Genomic DNA, 26,910 nt, shown 5'->3' with positions numbered 1-26,910 from the left:
TGCTTGTACTCCTCTCCATCTCGCCAGAAGTTGATTGGTTTTGTTTTCTTTGGAATCTTGTGAGTTTTATAAGGAATGTCGTGCTTTTGTTTTTCAGGCCTGGAATGCTGCAGCAAACACTCCTTCCCTATGGAGGTTGGTTCACGTACAATGGAAGCACACTCATTTTTCATCTCTTTGTTCTGTAAATAATGGGAAAAATTATTATAATGTTCTTTTTTTGCGGCGGGGGGGGGGAGCGAGAGGGGGATACCTTTTCACATCTGAGCTGTGTTCTTGGTTTTGATTGAGATTAAAACTTCCTTCGAGGCCGGTGGCATTCACTTGAAGAAAGTACATGGTTTGGTCAGCACTCTGGATAAAGTCTAAATCTCTTTGGGATTAATCTCAACCGCTTTATTATGACCCTTCCTGTTTTATAACTGCTACGGTGACCCTCATGGTGCTATTACATGGACAATGACAGGACTCGAGACTGGAGTCCACATGGTAAATGTCACGTCCCTGGGAATCGGCGTTGCTCCCGTAGACCTGGGGGAGATCTTCTCTTCCGAGGACTCTGAACGAGTACGTAACTGGTCCACATGCCAACATACAGGTCCACCTCTATCTAGGTGTACCTGATAGGACACCTGCCCAGTCTGCTTAGTCAATCTACCCCACAGCCATGGATCCCCTTGTCCATGGCTCTTTGCAAATACCATATCGGTGGGGGGGGGGGGGGGGTAAAAGCACGATCCTTGCCACCGTAGTACTCTTTTTTTTTGATGCTCTTGCTCTTGTCTTGGGTGGACCAGTTCAGGCAAAATGTCATTTTGCAGTGAAACAACTCTGCCGGCCAATGGCTTGTGGTCGCTGTGTGGAGTGGCATGATACTTGCGTTAGAAACCATTTCAAGTGCAAAAGGCAAGAAATTTGGCAGCGGTGACATCAATGCCATTGTCAGACACGAGATTTTCCACAAGACCATTGGTTTTCAAAAGGTCCATTAGACACTCAAGAGTTGTTGTTGTTATAATCCATCCATCCATTGGTACCATACTCTGTGCAGAGCGTTGTTGCTGCCCAAACAGTGTCCTTGGCTATTGGGCACAATCCTGGACGGGTCGCCACTCCGACACAGGATACCAGCATGATGGCACTCATTTTGCCGACCTCGGAAGGATGGCAGCCCGAGTTAACCCCACCTGGTATTAATTCAACAGCTGAGCGGGATCCCAAGCCCGCCACCCTAACCATTAAGCCAAAACCAGGCACGCTGTCATAATGGACGACGTTATATGGATTTATATGAATTTTGACAATGCATCTGCAGCAGCAAAACACATTTGACCCAGGAAGGGACCTGCATAGTCCATATGAAGATGCTGCCACGGTCCAGCCAGCAACTCCCATGGTTGCAAAGCCGCTGCTACAGGAAGGTTCTTTGCATTCATTTGGCAGGCATTGCAACCCTGAACCCATCTTTCAATATCCTGACTTGCGTTACGCAACCACAAATAGCCGAACGCTTCCATATAGACCACCCTTGGGTGCATCTCGTGCAATTCCTCCAAAATGTCTGCGCGACCAGCCTTTGGAATCGCAACTCGATGGCCATGGCCCATAAGATACAGTCAGAGTCCACGCTCAATTCCTCTTTCCGATTGAAAAAAGTTTCAGTTCCTCGTGCCATTCCGTCTGTAGGTACCTGTACATCTGACACAACAATGGGTTCCTCCAAGTCCGAGTCTTAACGTCGACTGAGGTATTTGGGGATGAGTATCTGTCCACCGTGCATGACTGTCTCGGTCTCAGGCAGGCTAGGAATTTGACCCAGACTTTCAGACACATGAAAATATGTGGAGAACGAACTAAGAATGGCAACTGACCTACGGTGAGAGAGCGGTTTAAGACTTGAACCCATCTCCGCACCAACCAGGTTAACTATGCGTTTCTGGAGCCTATCAAGTAAAGATGAGTGGTAGGCTGGTGCTCCAACCCAAATGTGGCAACAGTCCTCCATGAGGAGACATATAGTTGTCTTATACAGGTACAAGACAGCACCAGGAGCTAAATACCTCTGCATTATATAAGGACAACCAACTCGCTTGGAAGCACTCTCAGCAATACCAGAAATGTACTTATCCCAACGGAGGTTAGACGAGACGTCCAGACCAAGAAGCCGAAGCTCAGATGATCCTGTTGAGGTTGAAGACCACGTGTGCACAGGATTGGAAAGACCCCGTTCCTCGAGCGAGACGTGGACAACAATTTAGTTTTCTTTGCATTGAAGGTTACCAGCCAGAATTGCTGCAGTCACTTCACTCCAAAAACTGAAAGCTAACCATCTCATTCCACATGTGTGCAATTCGTTCTGCCTGGTTAAGGGTCCTCCAAGCATATGTGATGGGCTTTTGGGTGCCATCGTCCATTACATGTGATGATACTGCACCCGCTCCACATGGTGAAACGTCCACCAATAGCACTAGTCACCTGTGCAGACATCAGCAACCGCTTTGAATGCTGAAAAGCTTGCTGCTGTTCAACCCCCCGCCACCCCATTTACCTGAATCCCCGTTACGCAACAACCGTGTCGAGGTTCTAACACCGATGCCACCTCCGGTAATCGAGTCGGTTTAGTCATTGTTAACTGTCCATCACGTGGCTCGTTAAAATGAATGATTAATTATCAGACACACCCACACGGGTATCACTGAATATCTCCAGTTTTGACATGTGCTGTATCGATGTCAAAATGTACACGTGAATTCGTATCCGTACGCACCTTTAGAAGCAAAGCATTATGACTTGTTATGATTTATCGGCAGATGCGCTTGTCGCAGAAGATGGATGTTTTTCAACATCAGGGCTGTTGGTGGCAGTGCAAGCTGGAAGGAATATTTCCTTTGGAGAGATACGCTGGAGAAGGGCATGGCATCTGGTACACCAGGTGCTGATTTCAAGTGCAAGTCTCTACGTGGCCATGCAGGTATTGCCACGAGGTTACTATTTGTTGGGTTTTTTTTTTCCGACAGGGTTTAAAGCTTGTGGAGGAGATGCCACACAAAATGTGTGCAGACACGGACCCAAATCACTCACTCACTTATGAGACAACACCAGACTTGACTTCAGACAAAAACAGCCGCTCAGCTTGGGGAAAGCAACAATTTTCCGAGCCATCTTTATGATGTCACTTTTTCTCTCCGCACTCAGCGGGGGCAATTAAGGAGAAATTTCCTCCTCCTCATGGATCCTAACCCATCTCATTTGTCCGTGCAGCTCTATCCTTTAAATGCTGAGCATCAAGCAACGAAGCGACATCGGCCATACGACTCGGCCAGCATCGGAATCGCATTCACCCGAAGCGGAGTGCGGCGCACGGCTCGGCCATTTCCCCCACTCGCCGACATGGACCAGCAACGGTCCAGTCCGAGGCATTTTCATAGCTGCCTCTGCGAGAATGCCGCTCTCACCCCTGTTTATGCTGATCCCCCTATTGAAGCCTCTCCCTGCCTTCGCCAGATGTTCGGTGACCAGGAATGAGGGGGGAAAAAAAATACGTATATCTACTCTGAAAAGAGGATTAAAAATAAATTTACAAATCTGGACTTGTTGATGCAGTCCTCCCTTTTCATCCAATGATAGCTTTCCCCCACTTTTCCTTGTTCTTCCAAACACACCAACTGCGTCATAAAACTGGAAATGGAGCTTCTTCATTGTGAGTTAAAAGAATATAGGAGTCGGAAAGAAGAATCTTACAACTTCTATTCCGGTCTTGATCCTCCTGACCTGTCACCTCTTTGCCGAACCTTGCACTCAAGGTCACACATGTTCTACCTGAAACCCTTTCGTTGGCATGCTCCCCAAGTCTAAACATCATGGTCACCTCTGTTCTGTTATATCATCTCCCTCTTCTGTTGCCGGAGTCTTTTTGCTTTCTTGCTCTTCCTTCCAGGACTTCAAGTCTGCTGCCTACCACCACCACCATCTCATGGTCTCTTCACTTTCTACTTCTGAGCTTTACAACACCCGCTGAGACCCGATTCGTTCCGTTGTGCCGTGGTGCATCCTTCGGTCATTGTCCTACCGTCATCCCTTCATGCCATTTTGTCTGTCTGCTGCCTGTAAGCACGGTATCTCAAAAAAATTACGGACGAATTCGGACGAGGTTTGGTGGACGCGTTGGGTGTGTGTGACGAGGACAAATTGATTGATCCCCCATTGAAGCCTCTCCCTGCTTCCGACAGACGTTGGGTGACCACGATCCCAAGTGAAGATCCAAATCCTCTATTTATTATTATTTTTTTTAATTTCTTTAACTGATTGTTCAATTTTGAGAAATGGGACTATTAACGATATGCAGCACAATATCTCAAAAAGGACGGGTTATGACGAAACTTGGTGGATGAGTTGGGTCGGTGACCAGAACAAGCCGATTCGATTTGGGTTCACGGACGGATTCAGATCCGACCTATCGGTGGACACAGCACGTAAACTGTTCAGCCTGGCGAAGGTATGTTCTCTACCGAGTGCCGCTCGTGTTCATTTTGTTTCAGTGCTTGAAGGAAGAAAAAAAAAAAAAAACCAGGTATGTGCTCTACCTTTTATGCCGCAACATATGAAAGCGATGCTAATCGAGTCCGATTCTTCCACATTCTTCGTGTATCGTTTGCAAGGATTTCCTACACATTTGTTGACCCCCCTCCCCCCCTGCAAGGAAACTTTGAGCACAAATGGCAATCATTTCATCACAGATTGCTTGAAACTTGATGGAAGATGGTTTGGGATTCATGTTTGTTGCAGTCAATTGCGTTCGTTAGTAAATTAATCGATTTCTATCATTTGGAAAGGAAAGCCTGATGTTGGCTCAACGGTTAACGTGGCTGGCTTAAGATCTTAGGGTCTTGAGTTTGAGCCCCTGTTTTTTTTTTGTCCGTTAAATAACACCAGGTGGGTTGACTCAGCCTGTCATCCTTCCGATGTTGGCAAAATGAGTACCATCTTGCTGGAAACAGGGAAGGGGGGGGGGCACTGCATCAGCAGCATAATCGCGCTCCCAGCAATAATGCAACCACCAGCCACAGGCTCCATGCGAAATAATAACTTCAGTAAACGACATTCTTGAAAAATATATAACATGGTTATGTATAGGTTTTTTTTGCATTGAATTCCTGTATTTCACGTAAACACCTTGGTGCAGCGTGTTTGAAGATGTGGTATTTTTTTTTTTTTTTAAATGACATTGTGTTGTTTTTATTTTTTATTTTCTTAGGAAAGATTGTTGGACTTTGCTACGTAGGGCAACGACAGGTTGATGTACGACCAGGAGAACTTCGTTCACTTGTCTGCAGCGTGTCCACAGATAAAACTCTTCATGTGTGGGATGCACATGAGGTAAGTATGAGTCACCTGAGGGATATGCGTGTTCACTAAATTTCCATTAACCGGTGAACACGAGTTTTACACATGGCTGCATGACGTCATAATCTAAGATATCTTCCATCGAGGTGCAATCCGTTTTGAATGCTGTGTGTGCAGAATTTTAAATAATTTTGCCAAAGGACATAACGAGTGAAAGCTATAAAAGATCAATTTAATTGGAATAATAATCTTCTTGTTACTACTACTACTACTACTACTACTACTACTACTACTACTACTACTACTACTACTACTACTACTACTGTTAGTATGTACCTTCTGCTCTCTTTGGAGAGTCTTCCCCCCAATCACCAGGAGGTTGACTCAGCCTGTCATCCTTCCGAAGTCGGCAAAATGAGCATCAGTGTACTAGTAAGGGGGACACTGCATCAGCGGCATAGCCGCGTCCAAGCCAATGATGCCACCAGCAGCCACAGGGACAGGGAGAGAGAGAGAGAGAGAGAGAGAGAGAGAGAGAGAGAGAGAGAGAGAGAGAGAGAGAGAGAGAGAGAGAGAGAGAGAGAGAGAGAGAGAGAGAGAGATATATATATATATATATATATATATATATATATATATATATATATATATATATATATATATATATATATATAGATAGATACATATTCAGCTTTACATCCATCTGCGGGACGGTGCATCTTGTAATTATAATGTCCTGCCTGGCAAGCTCTAACCCTAACCCTAACCCTAACGGCTCGACAGATCAGGGAAACTACCTCTGCCGCATCTCGTCAGGACCTACTTCTTCCAACGGCCACCCTTTTCACAGTAATCTCGCCTTCTTGTTGGATTAGCCAAGGGGGTAGTTTTGGCTCATGTCTTTTCACCAACTGACCGACCAAGCCTGAACTTGAGATCAAGTTTCCTGAACATCTGGAAAAATTTAATCATCGGACTTGGACGATTGCACTTGAAAACCTGACCTGCTGCGCCACAGAAAAAAACAAACAAACAGAAAACACCTTTATTTATCAACACAACGCACCTGATTGTACTCACAATGCCTTTGCTGGTGGGCAAGCCTTTTTTCAGGATGGGAGAAAACACAGGCTCGAGGGACAAAATGCCCGGTGTTGGTTTAATGGTTTCGGGTGGCGGGATTGGGATCCTCGGGTCCTGAGTTCAAATCCTGCTCGGCCATTGAATTAATACCAGGTGGGGTTGACTCGGCCTGTCATCCTTCCGAGGTCAGCAAAATGAGTACCAGCTTGGTACTCATTTCCCGATGGTCCCGATGGATGGACGAAGAGGGATAAAATTGCCGCCGTACAGTTCTCTGTATTCCTTGTTCCTGGGTTTTCTTGCAGTGTAACACGGCAAGTAATATGTGATTGCTTTAATCCATTTTTGATTATAATATGGTTTTGACTTTGAAGTAGAATGACGGTCGTGCAACGATAACATCTGCAAAAATCACCCCCGTGTTTTGAGGTGTTTATGTATTTCATGAGGTTATTCCAATGATTTTTAGGAACAAAACGCTCAACTAGAACGGCACTCGGTAGAGCGCATTCCTCCGCCAAGCTGAACAGTTTACGCTTTGTATCCCACTGATAGGCCGGATCTGCCTCTGGACCCGAAGCAAAATCTAATCAGCTTGTTCTCGTCACCGATCCAACTCATCAACCAAGTTTGAATCAGTTCATAACTTTTTGAGATATCTTGCTATCTGTTGTTTTTCGCCCCATCTTTCAATGGTGAAGAATCGCTTGAAATATTCTAATTCCCATATCCAGATCCAGATTTTCACCAAAATCAAATCGATTCATCCTTGTCACACATCGAACTTTCATCCGAATCCGTTCATAACCTTTTAAGATACCTTGCTGACAGACAGACAGGTGCGAAAGCATAACCTCCATCCGTCTTCGGTGGCAGAGGTCGTAAATGAAGACGAGCCAAAACCCTAGAGAGAAGTCGTGTGAATAATCCAACAATCCAAAACACAATAATCCAAGACAAATGGATACAAATCAAGTGTCCCTTGATTTATTTACACTCGTTCCATTTGTCTTTCAAACCGTCTGCCAGTAAAATGGAAGTCTTGAGATTCATCCTTCAGCCACATCTTGGTTGCATCAGTCAGTTCCTTCTCAGTGACGGCCAGGCAGATGGGAAACTCACCAGGTTGTTGGATATTTTTGGAAACTCAGTGCAATGGCGAATAATAACAATAATACCATTCCTTTCGTGCTGTAAAGGCACATAGGACTGCCGAGGCAGTTTCATTGGCAAGGAGTACAGTCCTGGATCGGTCGCCACTCTGACACAGGTTACCCCAAATGGTTATTACCCCAGTCCTCTGGTACTCATTTCACCAACCTTGGAAGGATGACAGGCTGAGTCAACCCCACCTGTTGTTAATTCAATGGCTGGCAGGGGCTCAAACTTAGGACCCTTATGTCCCAAGCCAGCCATGTTAACCGCTAAGCCAACACCAGGCTTAATGCAATGATATTAGATGACAAGTCTGGAGACGGCGATGGTTCACGAGCAATGCACACGGTTCGCCTTTTTTTATTTTTTGACCTTCGAGGGGACGCCACGGGCAAACTGGCGGGAATCGGGAAAAACGTAAATGACGAAAGTTGTAGTACTCGAAGAGCACTACTTGCACACCAACTTTCATTCGAAACAGTTGAAAACCCTAGGAGCTCGATGCCCAATTTATTGATTTTTTTTTTGACATTTTCTAAGTTCGTGACCTTGTGACCTTAACCTTGGGACGAAAATGAAAAATCGAGCTCCGTAGGGCTATGCAGGTGCCATTGGGCTAACCAAATACCGAAACCCCTGCCAGATTCGACAAACCCCCTCAGAGAAGATGTAACTTGAAACCGGCTACCCCCTAAAAACACGTGTTTTTTTGGGCGCGGCTCCGCCCATAATGGGCGCACCACGCCCATTCTCCGGAAAACGCAACTAGATCATGATATAAACCTCACACCGTAATTTTATCAAGATCGGATCAAAACCCACGGAGCTATGCTCGGGAGAGACAGACAGACACACCCATAACGAATATAGTGGTCACTTACTGACTCATGAACCAATATAAACCTCCCACCCAAATTTTATCAGGATCGGATCAAAACCCACGGAGCTATGCTCGGGACAGACAGACAGACAGACAGACAGACATACACACCCACAACGAATATAGTGGTCATTTACTGAGTCGTGAACCAATTAATTCTTCAACTTTGGCAACAGTTTGTGGGTCGGTCACACATTTTGCTAGTTTTCCTGACTTGGCATTATCTTCGAGGGATTAATATCCAGACTTAAGGCCATCCACCCTTTTGGCGATAGGAGATTATGAAGGGCGCACCATCACCATACATGAATGGATTTATTTTTTCTGGCACCTTGATGCTCAAGGTCTGGCACAAGGCACTGTACGTCGATACCGCAACCATTTTACGAGTCTAATTCTGGATTAAATCCCTGATTTTCTTTTAATTTTCTGACCCCCAAACTGCATTCGTTCATCTTTTGTGCTGATTTCACTTGTTCTTTTCTCATTGAATGACCTGTTTTTCCCTTGTCGTATTTCCTTTGCACATTAGTAACTTTTATTCAATCGTGAATCTGGATGGTAGATCCTTTTTTTTTGCAAACGGACAGCTTATTTTGGTGGATGGGGTTTGGCTGGATGAAAAATAAGTAAATAAGTCGATCAGGCTGCAGGGAGACGGAGAGCATGGAATCATAAGCTCGTCGATAAATAATGTGAAAACAGAGATGCTGAATAAATACCGAACGGATTGTTTGCTTCGTGTTTGACTGCTTTCCTCCTATCCTAGGGTACATGTTTATGGAGAAGCCCTGAACAGGCTGCAGAGCTCACTGCAGTGGTGTCGGTGCCATCGCTGTGTCTTTTGGCGAGTGGAAACCGCAGTGGCCACGTTTCGTTGTGGGCAGTAGAAAATGGACAGTGCATGGCGTCCCAGTCGAACCCAACGCCGGGAGTGACATCAATTGTTTCCATTGAAGACAAATTTCCATCCATTTTGGTAAACATTACATAAAGTTCAACTCCTATGAACGCATTTAAATAGTGGATACGTTTGAGAAACAAGTGGGGTTTCAAAGTGCCATCCGTGATCAAACAAAAACAGAAAGACAAGGGGACATAGATTTAAATCGTACGCAAATATTGTGGAAGTTTTGACCAATACTCCCCTACCATGAGGTCTACGCTTGAATGTAGTGACCACACTGGTTAATGACCCCCTCACACCACTACATTTTCGATGAACACACTCGGCACACGTTGTACACTGAATGGAGTTCACTCCGACACCCTTCCTGCACACAGCACACGACCACTTCCCAGTCCTTTCCACCTCACCACATGCTTTACCACTTGCCATCACCTTCGTCTTTCCGATATTCACCTTCAAACCTTTTGCCTCCATACATCCCGTCCACTTATTCATCTTCTCCTTCAGTCCATCCAGACTCTCCACAATCATCACCAAATCATCTGCATTCAACAACTCCCACGGTAAACCCTCCTTTACCCTCCGAGCCAGCACCTCCATCACACCTACAAATAGTAGTGGATTTAGTACCGACCCCTGGTGCACTCCCACCTTCACCTCAATCTCACCACTGTTCCCATCCTTCATCCTTACATCTGTGCGTGCTCTCTCGTACATGGCCATCACTACTCTGATCAACCATTCCTCCACTCCTAACTTCCTCAATGCCCATGTCATTACTTCACGTGGAATCCCATCAAATGCTTTCTCCAGATCAACAAACCCAAGAAACAGTTTCTTCCTCTTCTCCATGTACTTCTCCTGCAACTGCCTTACAATAAAAATCGCATCCGTCGTTCCTCTTCCTGGAATAAATCCAAACTACATTTCGTCAATCTTTACCTTCTTCCTTATCCTCTTCTCCAACACCCTTTCCAATACCTTCATTCCATGCTCCAATAACTTAATCGCTCTATCGGAGCCACAGTCCAGAGGGTCATCTTTCCCCTTGTACAGAGGGACGAGGGTACTCAGTTTCCAATCCACTGGAATGTGGCCTTCTATCACCACCAGATTACAGATCTCTGTCATTCTCTTCACACCCCAACTTCCCGCTGCCTTCAACATATCTCCCACAACTCCCATCAGTCCTCCTGCTTTTCTACTCTTCATTGCTCTTATCGCTTCCTCAACTTCCTTCTCAGTTATCTTCTCTGCCGGTCCTAAAATTGGGTTGCTCTCTATGTTGCCGTCCCATTCATTCTCTACCTTCAACAGCCTTTCCATACGTCTCTTCCGTCTTCCTTTAATTCCACAACGATTTGTCCCACTTCATCCCTCAAGCAACTCAACCCCGTCACATCAAACCTCTCTTTCATTATCTACTTTGCAATCCCAAATACCGCTCTCTGACCCTCTTCCAAATCCAAGCGTTCTCCGAGCATTTTCCTATGTGCCTCCTTCGCCTTTGCTACCTCTTTCTTTGCAGCCTTCTTGGCTACCTTATAACTTTCACACGGTGTCTCTTCTACCACCGTATCTTTCGCCTTCTGCCGTTCCTGGAACTTCTTCCTCTTTTCATCAATCCTCTTTCCAACTTCATCATCCCACTACCATGTTTTTCTCCATCCACATACCTCACCAACGACTCCCAACAGACTATCTTTCATTGACATCCAACCATTTTCAACCTCCACCACATCATCCTCAACCATACTCAACCTATCTCTTAATGCTTCCTTCACTGTCACCTCTTTCAACCTCCACACCTTCATCCTCGGTTGGTACTTCACCCGCCAAGCTCTCCTCACACCTTTCACCCTTATGTCGCAGACAACCAGGTGGTGCTGTGAAACGGCCTCCTCTCCCGGGATCACCTTTGTGTCCCGGAGGTTCCCCCTATCTCGCCGACGCACCATCAGGTGGTCAACAATCGCCGTCGACTCACCTGACGTGTATGTAACAAGTTTATTATCCGCTTTCTGGAATTGAGTTTTACAAATCAACAAACCAGCTCCATCAGCAAACTCCAAAATCCTTTCACCTTCTCCATTCCTCACACCATATCCGTAACCCCCATGGACTCCCTAAAGACCATCTGTACTCCTTCCCACATGTCCATTCAAGTCTCTTCCAACCACAACGACTTCCTCATCTTTCAATTAACTTCTCCATCGCGCACCAGAACTTGTCCTTCTCTTCATCGCTCCGACCGACCTGCGCGGAATATCCCGAGATGACGTTCACCAAGAGCTTTCCGATCACTGTTCTCACCATCATCAACCTTTCACTCACTCTCGTCACACTCACCACACTGTCTACAAACTCCTCAGAAAACAGGACGCAAACACCATACACACCTTCCGAGCACCCTTGCCACACAAGCTTGTACTTCTGTCCCTGCCTACCCTTCATCATTCTCGCACCACTTCCCATCTCATCTCCTGCACACAACATACGTCCACTCTTCTTCTGACCAATACTTCCACCACTTCTCCTGATCTCCCTGTCATTGTCCCTCCATTCCATCTCCCAAACCTCAGAAACCGATCTCCACGTGGGGCATCGGACAATTGGTCATCATGAATGGAGTCATTTCCTCCCTTGCTTAGATTGCGTTCCTCACCTTGATTTTTGACGAGAAGGGGTGAGGACCCCCGCGGGGTACTTTGATCTGTACCTCGCCCATATATAATTGTGCTCATCATGATTCCCATTTTGAGGCAATGTTTTATTGCTGAATGCCCTTCCTGACGCCGACCCTTTTAGTTGCCTCTTAAGACACGCAGGGATACGGTGTATCTGTATCTGTTCTAACCGTGGCAGACAACAGACATCACACTACATGTAAACAATCACCTATCCATACCTAAGCTACGTATCAGTCCTGTGGGTTTTTTTTGTGTACTCCTGCTAACCCCAATGCTTCAAGATGTCTATCTAATTGTAGTTTAAACCTATAGACTGCAATCACTACTTTTTCCAGGGAGATCGTTCCATGTATTAACTGGAACGGCACTCAGTGGAGTGCATCATTCTGCCAGGCCGTACAGTTTACATTTTGACAAACAAAAAGACAGGCGAAAACATAACCTCCATCCACCTTCGGTGGTGGGCTGAATATTATGGGTTTGCTGGCACGGTCCCCTGGGGATACTCCCCGCCGTTTGACCCTGAAGCCGACGAGCCACAGATAACTCTGTGGCACAATGAGTTTCTCAGCAACCACCGATGCCATCTGAGACGGTTCACTTAGTAGGGTTCCCACGTCCAATTCCCATGTAACCTGTCCAGAAAATTAATCCCCTCAGATAGGAAATTGTGTTTTCGACATCCCACTCCTATTAAATTAGGAATGGTTGAGCGTAACCAGAAGTGGGACATTGGCTTGTCGATGACCGTAGTGAAACGGCGGGGTAAAACTTCCATCCGCTATTTACGCACAAGTGGCTAACCGATGGAGAAAGAGACAATCAGGCAGGTTTGAAACAATGGTCATGTTAACAAAGAAGCACTTTTATACAAGCAATACAGTGTCTTATGCAATCCCCTTAGACAGTGAACTTATCATGAAACCTCAGACATGGGCGCCTCGGTCACTCCGTGAAATTAGCTAAGTAAGAGCTGATAGACAGAGAGATAAAGAAAGTCGGGCTCCTTGGTGACCCCTCACTCACCTATTGTAAGGCTGTTGGCATATCTTGGTCCCAACGTGAAAAGGGGAGTAAGAGAGAGAGAGAGAGAGAGAGAGAGAGAGAGAGAGAGAGAGAGAGAGAGAGAGAGAGAGAGAGAGAGAGAGAGAGAGAGAGAGAGAGAGAGAGAGAGAGAGAGAGAGAGAGAGAGAGAGAGAGAGAGATATGGTGTGATGCGCCATGTGCGTACAGAGTCGGGTGAATGCTCCGTAATGCGAGCGAGGAAATGGTGAATCAAACAGAAGACCAAGAAGGAATCCACAAAAGTAAAAAGCAGAGATAGAGTCGTCAGGAAGAACCTGGATAGGATTCGGGTTTCAGCTGCTGCTCCACAACCCTCAAATCTATCCAGGCAATGCGAGTCAGTAACTCGGCTCTGAACGAGTCGAAGGTGTGACCGTTGATTGCTCTTGTGCATTTCAAGTGAACGATTAGAAATAAGGAAAGAGAGAGAGAGAAACAAGTACTGGTACATTCAAAGTACACCAGCCCCCTGCCAAATAAATATATATAACAAATCCACCGGCGCATGTCATCACCGAGGTCCTTCGGCGCCCGGCGATGCTGTCTTGCAGCACATGGAGATGGAAATGGGAGGGAGCGGCGTACAATAATCGACTGATTTATTTGATCAATTGCATTATTAAAATAAATGAATAATAATCGTAAAATAATTAATTTCTTAAGCAATTGGATAATCGCATACCAAAAACCACCACCGTTTTACCTGAATCTGTAACTTTTTGAAAATTCAGTAGTTAATCGAAAAATTGAACAATTAATTGATTAATCAATAAATCGAAAATACCCTTTTATAGCCAAATACTTGTTCACCGTCGTTTCCAAATATCAGCTTCCTTGCTCAAAGGATGGCTCGAGATATCGCCTGGACAAACAAACAAGCAAATAAAAATGGCCCATAGGGCCAGGACTTGACGAAATTCAACAAGATCGCGTACCATCGAGAATATTGAGCGATAATAGGTATTTTTGGGGTTAAACATGGTTTTTAGGGTAAACAAACAAAAAAAAAGCAGGCCCGGTGCGGCTTATATTGCTGACTTCACGTGCATATTGCATATATATATATGGCTGCAAAAGTAGGTATACAGTAATGAAAAACAAAACGTATTTTATTGATTATTATACAATAAAAGATGTATTATAGAAAAAAATTACGAAAATAAAAATATTAAAAATGGTAATAATGATTTTAATGAATTCTCATATTAAATGAATCCTAGTACTACTATTATAATACTGATATAATCCTTACTGTATTCCTACTTTTGCAGCCCCGTGTATGTATATATATATATATATATATATATATATATATATATATATATATATATATATATATATATATATATATACACTGTATATGAAAGTTGGCATTCTTAGCAATGTGGATGCTGAGGAAGAAAGCGACATGAAAAATCGAATAGTGGTTTTCACCATGGTAAAACATTCCATGTCCGATGGGGGTCAGCAAGGGTTAGGGGCCGTTGGAGAAAAAAAAACCTTTAGCTCCGCAAGGATGCCCCTCCCCCTCCTCCGCCCTTGATGCCTTTGTGTATTATTATATGGATAAATGGAAAACATGGTCTGTTCATCTGTCCGTGAATCCTAGGTCAATGTGTCCTAATTACATACTGTTTGAATGCCTGTTGCACCTTGACTGAACGTACGGCTATTAGTTACGTGCTATCGCAACATACTTTTGAAACAATTTGATCATTTAAACTGCTTAAACTCTTTAGATCTTCGAAGACCCTTCAAGACACCTTAATGGAATTAAGGCATTTAAGACACCTAATGCCGTCAGTCACTTTCGACCTTTTGATTTCCGCCTTCGACCTTTTGACCCTTTAGAACTCTTTAGACCTCTATGCTACTTTAGAACCCTTAGGATCCCCAAGACCCTGAAGAACCTCAAGACCCTTTGGACACCTTTAACCTTAAAGACCTTTTCAACGCTTTTACACCCCTTCACCCTTTAAACCTTTAATACCCCACAGACCCTCTAGAGTCTAGACCTTTCCACCCCTTAAGCCCCTTGACTCCCTTTTATACCCATTACATCCTTCAGACATGTTAGACAGCTTTGGACCCTTGACCATTCAGAGCTTTAGACCACTTGGACCTTTTTACACCCTCTTTATACACTTTAGATCCCTTTTAGACGTCTTTAGACTGTTACATGCTTTTGAGATAAGATTCAATTTAAAGTTTATACCCTTTAGACCATTTCAACCCATTAGATCCTTGAGACCTTAACTACTATTGGAATGTACCTTTTGGACCTTTTGGACCTTTACACCCTTAAAACCATCTAGAACCTTTTCGGCCCACACCACACAAACATCTATAGTCTTCTTGCAAAACACAGACTACTTTTTTCAGCAAATAACGTGCAAACTCTACCCACCCAGCAGCTGGGTACTCTTCTAGTACTGTATATAAACCCCAAAATACACGGGTAGATGGTGAACCCCCGTCAAGGGGAAGCCTTGATCGACCCATGTGAGTACGTCTATTAATTACATACTGTTTCATTGTGGGTTGAACCATGAGTTTGTCTATTTATTGCTTATTATTAGCCTTTTTTTGACGTGTCAAGGGTTTCCATGACAACAATTTCTTCCCATTGTCATCAAATGGGCCTTTTGTGAATTTATTATTGCCATAACTCAGTAATTTTTTTTCAAGATATCAAATTGAAACTTGGACAGCTTAATTATTTATATGTATGTGTTGTATATGTGTGGAAAATTTGGTAAAAACTTAAGCGAAAGTCAAGATTATTGCCAATTACATCCGAAACATGCAAAACACCTATTCGGCCGCAATTATAAAATGCATCAACCAAACTTGTTATGCAAAACATTCAATCGTGTAAAACACTCGATAGGTCAAATTTTCGAAATTACCAAATTGATGCACAGATGACACACATACACTTAACAAGACCCCCTGCTTATAAGAATTAGAACATTGAGAGATCACATCAGCACGGCATGGACATGGATCACAACCGTCCAGTCAGAGTCTTCTTACCACCTCTACCCACATCCCTGTAACTCTGTAGTCTCATTGCTTTCAAGAAACAAAGCAAATTCTAATTTAAACCGATCTACTGTTTGTGTTTGCAATCGCCCCTCCAGTAAGAACATTCCACACATTAGCAATTCTGTGTGAAATATAATGAGATTCTTCATTGATGTTTCATTGTCTTTGGTAATGTCAGCAATTTCTTGTCTTGATGATGACGTTTAAGTCTGAAACAGTGTTGTCTAAGAATAGTGTAAATTATATAAACTCTTGCAAATGCATGCAATCTTTTCACACTGATACTATTGAGGGATGGTCTTCAGTGTCCTTGCTTCCTTAATATTTCTCCCTTCTTGTTCAAAGTGGGCCTACCACTCATGTTATGTTGTGTTGCAAACTAGAAATTTGTGCAAGCTCTATTTTTTTTTTTTTTTTGTTAGATTATGGAAGTTGAGTGCTTGGCTCGAAGTACCCTTCCGTCACCGGCGGTGTCAAGCGGTGTACGGGACTTGCCAAAAGTCTATCATTTTTTCAAACCTGTTTTTATGCTGCTGCTGATGCCTCAAGGTAGAAACACGTTCAAGCATAAAACTTTTTTTAAAATCCTACTTTTTGAACACTGCCCTGTAGCATATCGGGGTTGTTATTAATGCTTCAGTCACATTTGGCTCGGCGGCCGTAGGGTCTAAAAAATCTACGGCCACTAGCAATTATAGGGCGGCCGCAGTATTTCCACGGTCACACAATGTAGCAGTCACATATGTTTTTGTTTTTCGGGGAGCTGCACGGGGTATTTAGAAATTGTGGAGACCGAAAACGTGGGGTTGCCGTACGGTCTTTGATTTGATGTCGCACGGTGACCTTAGGGCGTCCCTGCGGCGGCCATAGAATTTTCAAGGCAGACGCAAGGTCGCCTCAAGTTGCCCGCAAGGCAACCGTAGGGGGGCCCTAAGGCGAACGTGGAAATAGTGTGGCCGCTGTAATTTTTTGGGGGTTGGCAAAATTCATTTTTCATTGAGAAGAGCCTACGGAAAACGCACGAATAACGCAAGCCTTCCGTACGCCCTACGTACGGTCGATGTGGAACACATCTACGTCATGGCTATGGCTTGTCGAATTGCTACGGCCAACCAAGAAATGAAAAAAGTTATAACTCCGCGCTTTAATTCCACGGAGACCCCTACGGCCTGTAAAAGATAACCATACGGCGTAGGGCCACCTTGAGGCCACCTCAGAAACTCTGCGGCCACCACACGTTTCTGTCAATTCAGGGGGTGGTATGGCCGCCGTATCCTAGCCGTAGAGCAAATGTGACTCATGCTTAACTCTTTCTGCCTGGTGTTGGCTTAATGGCCCCTGTCAGCCATTGAATCAATACCAGGTGGGGTTTACTCAGCCTGTCATCCTTCTGAGGTAGGCAAAATGAGTGCCAGCTTGATGGTATCCTGTGTCGGAGTGGTGACCCATCCAGGATTGTGTCCAATGGCCAAGGAGACTGCTTAGGCAGCACCAACGCTCTGCACAGAGTATGGTCCCAATGGACTGGATTGATGGATGAACTCTTTGGAGAGTATGTCAACGACTTTGTGTTCTTCTCTCTCTCTCTCTGTCTCTCTCTGTCTCTATCTCTGTCTCTGTCTCTCTCTCTTATCTGCCTTTCCCTTGCTCTTTCTTTCTTTCTGCTGCTAATATACATTTGAATGCTTCCATGCAATTCTCTGATTGCATTACACAAAGATGAGAGTTTGTGGTTCTGTTGTGTTGTTGATTAATGAATAAATGAACAAGATTAGCACGGCCAATTTGCTTCTCAACGTCGCAAGCAAAGTCTGGCTGAGATTGATCCCTTGTGTTTCTTGTTATTTGCAGATTGGAGACTGCATGGGAAAGCTTCATGTGCTGTCATTGCCTGATCTTGAAAGAAAACACTCAGCAACAGTGTTTTCAGACGTTCGCATTGACCATCTTGGGCTCTCTTCCGACAAGACTCTCGTTTCCGTAGCTTCCAAAGAAGATCTCTCGGGATCTCCACTCATGGTACACAGAGCTTTCATGTTTAAAAACACCAAAGCGACAGCTTTTACTCATGGTTGTTTGACATGTTTCTGCCTCATTAAATGCACAGACGTACAAGTCCTTGGCATAATTTGTGCAGCATTATAAAGGTTAAGAAACAGGTTTTGTGGCCTCACATAAAAGTTAATGCCTGGTGTTGGCTTAACAGTGCCAGATTGCTGGTATCCTGTGTCGGAGAAAACGAGACAACAGTACTCAGATTGATTTGGCTCACCAACACAAACAAATAGGGAAGACGCACAAAAAAAGTGAACTTCTTCACGACAATAAATAAACAACCCTCTAATGACGCCAAAATACCGGACTCGTACAACAAAGTGGGAGGCAGGAGCGAGTTGGTGGCACAGGGTGAAGTGCGGCTTGAGTCAGATACTTCAAATTTCCGACGAGGAACAATGATGCCAGGATGCAAGGGGATGGCAGTGAGCGACGATGTCGCTGGGGACTACTCTCCAGAAGGTCATTCTAATTAGGACAACAAAACAGAGAGAGAGAGAGAGAAGAGTGTGATTGAGAGATGTTGCTCTTGCGTAGTCCTAGGCCCAAGTGCTCTGCACACGCGTGGCCCCAGCCCTCGTCACCTCCCGCACCGCCTTCATGGACCCTTCTCATCTTGTCAATCAACTGCTTTGCTTGTGAAGCTGTAGGTACACTGTCCAAGCAGTTATCCACACCGAAGGTGGTGTTGACCGAGTTAACAATGTCTTCATCGTCTCCTTCTTGTTGTAGGCACGGACTTATAATGCGGAGGTAGTACAGCAAGGGTTGCATGTTTGTTCCTAAAAGGCAAGGACTTGCCATTCATAAACATCAGGTAGGTTGTGTCGCATCATGTGGCACCATAGGAATCTAAACGATGGCCTATCCTCTGGCAGTAGATACATTTGGTGGACCATAGCCTTGATGTCACCTGAGATTTCAACACTATGTTGCCTGAAGCAGAGCGATCATCGCAAATCCTGGCGGCAGGTGTTCATTGAGCACTAGACCGTGAGACTGCAATGAACAGTTGAAGAGCAATCAATGCTTCCCAGTTTCTTTCCACAGGGTGACGGACAAGCCAATATTCGTTTGAAGCGTCAGCCTCCGCATCACTCAATTTCTTTAGATCGCCTGCATCAACTCGTTTCTGGATCTGTTCAGAATTAATCCTAGCAAGGTCTGGATCCTTTCAGAGATGTCTCTCGGTGCACTTCGGGTTAAGGAGAACTGCTTCCTAGATTGCTGTGAAGTGTGTTCTGTCACGAGCACCGATTAACAGTATAGCAGAATGCTGCACTCCCATCTACCACGATTCTTATCGTTCAATATTGCAGGGACTTTTATCGCTTGCTGGTCCAACTCTGAGTGGGTGTTTGGTATTACGTCAGTTTGCCAGTCAACTGCTCCATTGTAGGTTCAACTGTTCCATTGTTAAAACCAAGAGCATTGTCCTCTCCATCCATCATCTGGGATAGCATAGGTCGGTCGTATCCCCTTTATCCACTTGATCATCTGGTCTTTGGAAAGCTTCCTGAATTCTGCACACGAGCTGAAGTAGTGGACGCTGGTATCACACTGAGGGCAATAAAGCTTCGACTTCCATTTGTTTATTGAAGAAACGTTGTCCAATCGTTGCGGTTTTGTGCCAGCCATCGGTGACTCCGAGCTGCAGAACACAGATGCGCGTGATCCACGCTGCCATATGGTACAGCGTGTAGGTCCAAGTAGAATCTGCATTTAGGAGTCCCTGGTTAATGCAGCGTTTGACTGATCCATCGGGATTACTCGGTGACAGTTTGCTGATCAGCCTGTTTACATGCGAGCCACATCGTAGTTCAAATCCATGTTCGGCCTCGAAGGATTGCAACATACCCACGAGGGAGTACACTGCAAAAGCAAAGTCTTCAAAAGCTTCTGCGTCTCCGTTCTTCACCGGTGCCATGCTCATTATAGCACTGATCTTGCTATGTACTTGTCCTACAGGACTCTGAAATCTGCTGTGTATGGTTTTGGATCACGCATGTATGCCTCGACAAGCTTGTACGCATGAGGCAGTTTAAGGTGGCTGAAGCGTACTCGGTGTTTGTACTCCTCTGAAAGGCAAGTGTGATTACTCATCGGGCTATCCAATGACAGCTTGAGAAGGGTGAAGTCAATTTCTCTGCCACTCTGGAAATATGGTGTAGTCAGTTTCGGTATCCCCCTCCCCCAATAGGATGAAGCTATCAGCAGGTCCATGAGGTTTGGTGCTCCAGGCATCTGAGATGGGTAAGCTGGATGCCAGTGTGGCATTGTCGAAGGTGGTGTGAATATTGCTTGATGACATGGTCACATGTTGTGATGAAGATATGAAGCTTGAAATGGAGTGAGGGTAGAGAATGAATATGCTGAGGCATGTCCACCTGCTGAGGGACCCATAGCTGCCTATTAAAGGGGGGGGGGGGAGAGGAAGGGGTGGCTAAGGCTCAATTGAGATATGTAGTTGTATGAATGTTTGCTCCACATTCTCACTGGATGATGTATTGGCATTACGGATTGATTCAGGTGTGGATTGTAGGCTTGCGGTGATGGCAATTACTGGTTCTGGCCGCAGTAGCGGCGGCTGCGCTGACAACAGGTCATTTCGTTGAACTGTCAGAATGAATTTGTCAGTGTTCACAATACTCTGCTGGATGTTGTTGACTGGTTGCTTGGTTGGAGAAGTGGAGGGTCCCTCACTTGTACCCGACAATGACACGATCATCCGTGCTTCCACCAGTTCCTGTTCGGCCTGCCTCAGACATCTGTCTCGTTAGATGGATGATCAAGGCCTCGTGTTTCTCCAGAGACTGGCGTTCTATCTCTTGAGCCTGAAGGGTGTCATCCTACAGCTGTTGCCCACATTTATCAGCTCTCTCATCATGCTCGACTCGACGTTTCAGTTCCTCCAGCTCAGTGTGCCTTTGTTTCTCCATTATATAGTGGGGTTACCTTCCTGAGACCCGGTAACTTTTTTGCGGAGAACTAAGTTCGAAGATTATGGTATTCAGAATTACCTTAAATGTTCATTTATTGACATCTTAAGGAGCCAGAAAAACAAAATGGCTGCTATGAGAATATCGTCCGTTTCAGATTTCGATCGGTTTCATCCACAGAGTCGCCCAGGGTGTCTAATCTCGAGTTCTTAACGGTTTTTAGAACCATCTGCCTTACTTAAAACACCCAAAGACATTCAGAAATACAAACAATCTTCATTTAGTGAATTCTCAAATGGTCGGCAAACTCAAAATGGCCGCCATGAGAACATTGCCTATTTCAAATTTCGACCGAGTTCACCAGCGTAGTCGGGCATAGTGTCTGTTCTGGGGTTTTCAATGCTCTTCAATCAGTCTTTCACACTTGCAACACCCAAAGGCATTCAGCAATGTTAGCAATTATTTATTAACCTCCGCCACCGAAGGTGAAGGAGGTTATGTTTTCACCCCTTTCTGTCTATTTGTCTGTCTGTCTGTCTGTGTACAGGATATGTCAAAAAGTTGTGGATGAAATTTTGTGGACAGGTTCGGTGTGTGAAAAGGACGGATCCGGCTACTATAATTTTTTCAGCGATTCTTCACCATTGAGAGATTGGGCCAAAAACGATATAGTACTGTATAGCATGATATTTCACAAATGTAATGGGCACGATATGTTCTCGTGGATCAGGCGTTACGTGGCGGAGGTATGCGCTCCACCGAGTGCCCTTCTCGTTTTTTTTAAGTGATTCTTCACCATTGACAGATCGGGCTAAATTGATATATAGTACGATATCTCAAAAAGTTGTGCACGGATTCGGATGAAACTTGGTGAACAGGTTGGGTGTGTGTGACCATGATGAATTGATTCGATTTTGGTGAACATCCCGATCCGGATCCCATTTACTGGAATTTTAAAAGTGATTCTTCACCATTGAGTCCACTGTCCACTGTCCTTTCCTGACGACATGAAAACCGGAAGAAGCTACGGGCAGCCTGGCTTCGATTGAATGTTTGGAGGAAGAGGATTTCTTAAGTCGAGGATGTTCTTGCTGTTCTGACGATGCAGAATCCTACTATTAGTTTACAATCGGTCACTGGCTTTGACACCAATACAAAATTTTTATTACGGACCCAAGGCATCAAAAATAGCTGCATACATCAAACAAAGAGTTTCAAATGGAACAGCTCACCACGACGAGAGCATTTGAATTGCATCACATTTAAAACGAGAAGGGCGCTCAGTTGAGCGGATACCTCCGCCACGTAATGCCTGATCCACCAGAACATATCGGGCCCAATACATTTTTGAAGTGTCTTGCTGTATATTGTTTTTGGTACTATCTCTCACTGGTGAAGAATCACTTAAAAAAAATTTCTAGTAGTCTCATCCGGATCCGAATCTTCACCAAAATCTAATCAGTTTGTCCTTGTTGCACACCCTAGAACCAGCCCACAACATTTTATCCAGATCCAGGTACAACTTTTTGAGATATCCTGTACACAGACAGACAAACAGAAAGGGGGTGAAAACATAACCTCCTTCACCTTCGGTGATGGAGGTAAATATGAATTCTTGCTCATAATCTGCCGGCTCGATGACAGCAGACGTCATTTTCACTTTTGCTGCCCCTATCCCTACCCCGTTTAGAATCCCGTGTGGGCACGGGCACCTAACTCGTTAATATGATGCTGAATGCCGATTAGCTGGATGACATGTTTTTTTTTTTTTAAATGCCTTTTCCATTCATTGTACCAAAGCATTAATTGTCCCTTATCTCATAACTGATCAATTGTTGTTGGTTGTACAGTACCAAATATTTTGCGCTCTTGTTACTACCGTACCTCTCTTTTGTGGAAGGCTACCCTAATCACTTTTACAACTGGAGAGTTCACAGAACACCTTACTCACGCAGTCTTGGGAAAGTGAAATGCCGTAACATTTTGTCCAAATTCTGATAAACGGAAGGGTTTTGAAAGTGCTAAAATTAAAAGGCGATTTCCGTTCTGCAGTTTAATAATTCAATTGAAATAGAATAAAGGTTTTAAAGGTCTTAGAAAAAAACAAGCTCAAATGAGCTAAGATCCTCGTCCTCTTAATGATGACGTCATAAAAACGAATATGACGTCATAGTGATGTATCATATGTGCGGTAATTCATCTCTGTTAATGCCCTGTTCGATTCCCACAAACGATATTCAAACAGCTTGCCTAGTTTCGGAGATAATGGTATAGGCGATTTCCATTAGCGGCGATATTATGACGTCAACTTTTTTTTCTCGGAAGAATTTCTAAAATCGGAGATGGTTACTGTCTGCGCGTGGGCTTTCCGCATATACATGGAAAGTTTTTTTTTTTTTTTTTTTTTTTTTTTTTTTTTTTGTATACCTTGGTCGAGGCTCGTATGAGAGCTGACACACAACTCACAGCAAGGAGGCATGCGACAAGAGGGGCGGGAGTGGAAGGGACAAAACAGTGGGGAACAGACACATTAGGTGAACTGTGGAAGGGAGAGGGATGGGGATGGGACGGGGAACATGGCGAAGAGAAGATGGACATTTCGGGGACTTTCAGGAAGGAAAGCAGGAGAAATGAAGGAAGTGGGCTTGGGTGGATTATCGGGGGTAGAAAAGATCGAGGATTTGGATGGGGGAAGATAAGAGGTGGTGGTGAACAGCTGTTTTGAAAGCCTGGAGGGAAGAATGGGAAAGAATAGAGTGAGGAAGTTTATTCCAAAGGCGGGAAAAAAGAGGAATGAAAGAGTGAAGATGAGCAGTGATTCGTGATTTTGGTAGTTTTACCAGAAGGGGGTTGTTGGCGGACCTTGAGCGCCCTGTGGAAATGTGGTGGGGACAAATCGCAGAGAGAGCAGGGGGGGCAAGGCTGGAGAGGAGTCGGTAGAAGACAGAAAGACCACCGACCAACCTGCGGTGATTGAGTGAGAGGCCCAAAGACTCGGCTTCATTGCGGGAGATGCCGATGATCTTAAATGACCTGGTTTCGACAGCGTGAAGTCGAGAAAGGTGGGAGGCAGGAGCACCAGCCCAGAGGGGAGAGCAGTACTCCATCAGGCTACGGACAAAAGCTTTGTAAGTGGTCAGGAGCTCAAGAAGGCCGAGGAAGGACTTAGCACGACGGAGGATTCCCAGTCGGCGACTGGCTTTTGAGGCGAGGTTGGAAATGTGACTTTCCCAGGAAAGGTCATGGCAAGTTTCAGGAAGTTTCACGAAGTTTCGATAAAAACTGTAGGCTGTGAAACAAAAAACTCCACAAGAACAACAACGTGAGTAAGATTTAGAGATCCTCCACGAGGATGTAAAAATATTTTGGATGTTTTCTGCTGTAAATGCAGCATCTTTTACACCAACCGTATTGAACACGTCGCATTAGTTCTTCGTCCCTGTTGTTTGTGTCCTTTATGACATCCTTAAAAACAGTAAGTTTCCTGTTTGGAATAATTTTCAATTTTGTTTAACTGCCAGAAAGGCGGACAGAATATAATAAACATTATGTCACTCCTCTCTGCGCCTGTGTGATCGCGACAAATTCAGAGCCAAAATACTGCTAAACGAAAAGTTTAACAGTATTCGTGTTCAAAATATAACATTCAATTCTAATTTCGTTGTACCTCAATCATTAACTGATATTTGTAGATCGATGGACAGACAAAGTTAACCAACTGCTTAACCCCGCTTCTCCGCCTTGCGTGTGCGGGGTAACAAAACTTTCCTCTTGGTCTTTCCAATAATCCACCAAAAGCTGCTGCATGCACCACCGAGTAGTGGCGGACCCATCCACTCGAGTAGGATCCAATGAACGAATGAAGTAAACTATAGTCCGGTTAACCGATCATCGAAGCACAGTTATTTCACACTTTGGGGATCATCTGGCTGAAGCTAGTTCAAAACGTCATTTCTTTATTGACCTTTGTCATCTTTTTGGTCAGATTAACAGGTACAAGGTTAATAAGTGCAGTAAATCTTGAGGGATAGGTGTGTGAGAGACCCTTGTGCTTGAGTGCAGTCTGGAAGGCCTGAAAGGAGTTGCACAGGATGACATTTTCAAAGATGAGTGAACAAAGGGATTGAAGTCGGCATCAATTTTTAGAATTTTGTTAATTTTATGAGTTTTTTTCCGAAAAGAAAACAAAAAAAATGCATTTTAACAGATGAGGAGCATGCACAGTAATGAAGGAAGGAACACATGAGGGATTATAAATGAGCGATGCACTTGAGCATTTCCCACCAGACCTCGTGAAGGATGGTGAGCTCAGAATGTTCAGACCTTCAGTGAGCTTGATAAGTATTAGCTTGTCAAAGGACAAAAATATACTGGCGGCTTTGAGCGCTGTGGAGTGACAGCACTTTCCCATCAGTGGGATTCACTTTCCACTCGGGGGAAGAAGGCTGTTTTCCAGCGATTGCCTCATTGCAAGCATGGTAGTGTCTCTTCGTCGTTCAGTCCCAGTGTCGGGAGATTGAACATGTATGAGAACTGAGGGTTGAAGTTATGAGATGAAATTACCACCACAAGGAAAGTTTCTGCCAAGTTTTACATAAAATCTTCTCGTGGATTGTAAGATGTTCGAAATGTTAACGGTTGGACGGGTGACGATCCTGGCATAAACTTGCCCTGAAACAAAGCTTGAGGCTCACTGATTATGAAAAAAAATAAAAAAATAAAAATATATATATATCCCTTGGCCAACTTATACCATCAAAAAGTTTAATTTTGGAAATACCACTCGTGTAATTGTTCGTTTTGTTTTGCTTGCCCTCCTACCTACCCACACCCCTGTTTATTCATTTCAGATTTATCCCACTGAGCAGCTACTTCACCCCCCGGAAGATCCTCGAGAGGCAGTGAAGCTTCCCTTTCCTGCAGCGTCGTTCCTTGCCGCATGCTGGCTGCCGTTGAAGCCTGCACGACTTGCAGCATTGTTGTGTGATGGCGTCACGGAGCGGGTCAACATATGGGACCTACAGCTGAAGAAGGATAAATACAGCACAAATATAAATGGTCTGTTCTAATATTTTTTGAGTTTACTAAATTTCAGGTGTTGTTTTGATTTCTTGGCATGATATGTGCTCTGAGTTTTAATTTCCCACTTGCAGAGTGTTTAAATCGTCCAAAAGATTGAGCCGTTTGTGAACTACTGTATTTAACTTGATGACTTGAAAACATGAGCCGCAAGTTACCCACGCGACGTTCTCTCGCAGTGGCAGATGTAGGAAACATTACACCGATGAACAGCTTCCCCCGGGGACTTCTCAGCTGTTGGGGTGAGTCGGTCGTTTTCACGGCCTCCATGAACACTCTACAAATGTGGGATGTATTTGGCAAGGCACTGTCCACCTTCACACACCACCGAGAGGCCATCACTGACATCCATGTGGTACGTATGTGAACGCAACCAGCAGGTTGAGCTTACCTTTACTCAGATGTGCTAGATCTTCCAAATATCCATCAATTGGTGACGTTCTGCTCTTTATTTATTTATTTATTTATTTATTTTGACTCAGCCTGTCAATAAGTACCAGTGTAGCAGCCAAAAAGGCTGCACATGAAGGGAAAGGGGTATCGACGGATTGATTAGATCTGATATTGGTGCGGCGCAGACAGTAACCATCTCCGATTTTCAAAATTCCTCCGAGAAAAACAAGTTATGACGTCAAAATATCTCCGGTAATGGGAATCGCCGAA

At 44.5% G+C, this 26,910-nt stretch overlaps 2 protein-coding genes across 3 annotated transcripts in view; both read left to right on the top strand.

Annotated features, from left to right (window-relative positions):
• LOC147019276 (inosine-5'-monophosphate dehydrogenase 1-like) overlaps nucleotides 1-26,910 on the top strand; it is a 315,330-nt gene that overhangs the window by 68,775 nt on the left and 219,645 nt on the right. The window lies entirely within an intron of this gene.
• FBXW12 (F-box and WD repeat domain containing 12) overlaps nucleotides 1-26,910 on the top strand; it is a 39,775-nt gene that overhangs the window by 6,758 nt on the left and 6,107 nt on the right. The window contains exons 2-8 of one of the 2 annotated variants that reach the window (XM_085899649.1): nucleotides 98-135; nucleotides 2,811-2,971; nucleotides 5,255-5,376; nucleotides 9,231-9,440; nucleotides 18,026-18,193; nucleotides 26,019-26,226; nucleotides 26,427-26,602. In XM_085899649.1, coding sequence (XP_085755775.1) covers nucleotides 98-135; nucleotides 2,811-2,971; nucleotides 5,255-5,376; nucleotides 9,231-9,440; nucleotides 18,026-18,193; nucleotides 26,019-26,226; nucleotides 26,427-26,602 — 1,083 coding nt within the window. The remainder of the gene's footprint in view (nucleotides 1-97; nucleotides 136-2,810; nucleotides 2,972-5,254; nucleotides 5,377-9,230; nucleotides 9,441-18,025; nucleotides 18,194-26,018; nucleotides 26,227-26,426; nucleotides 26,603-26,910) is intronic. The other variant, XM_085899650.1, reaches the window with a different exon arrangement.

Source organism: Eptatretus burgeri, chromosome 10, assembly GCF_056783735.1.
Source record: "Eptatretus burgeri isolate ZD-2024b chromosome 10, Ebu_testis_v1, whole genome shotgun sequence".
NCBI classification, from domain to species: domain Eukaryota; kingdom Metazoa; phylum Chordata; class Myxini; order Myxiniformes; family Myxinidae; genus Eptatretus; species Eptatretus burgeri.
This window is presented reverse-complemented; position numbering and strand designations above follow the sequence as displayed.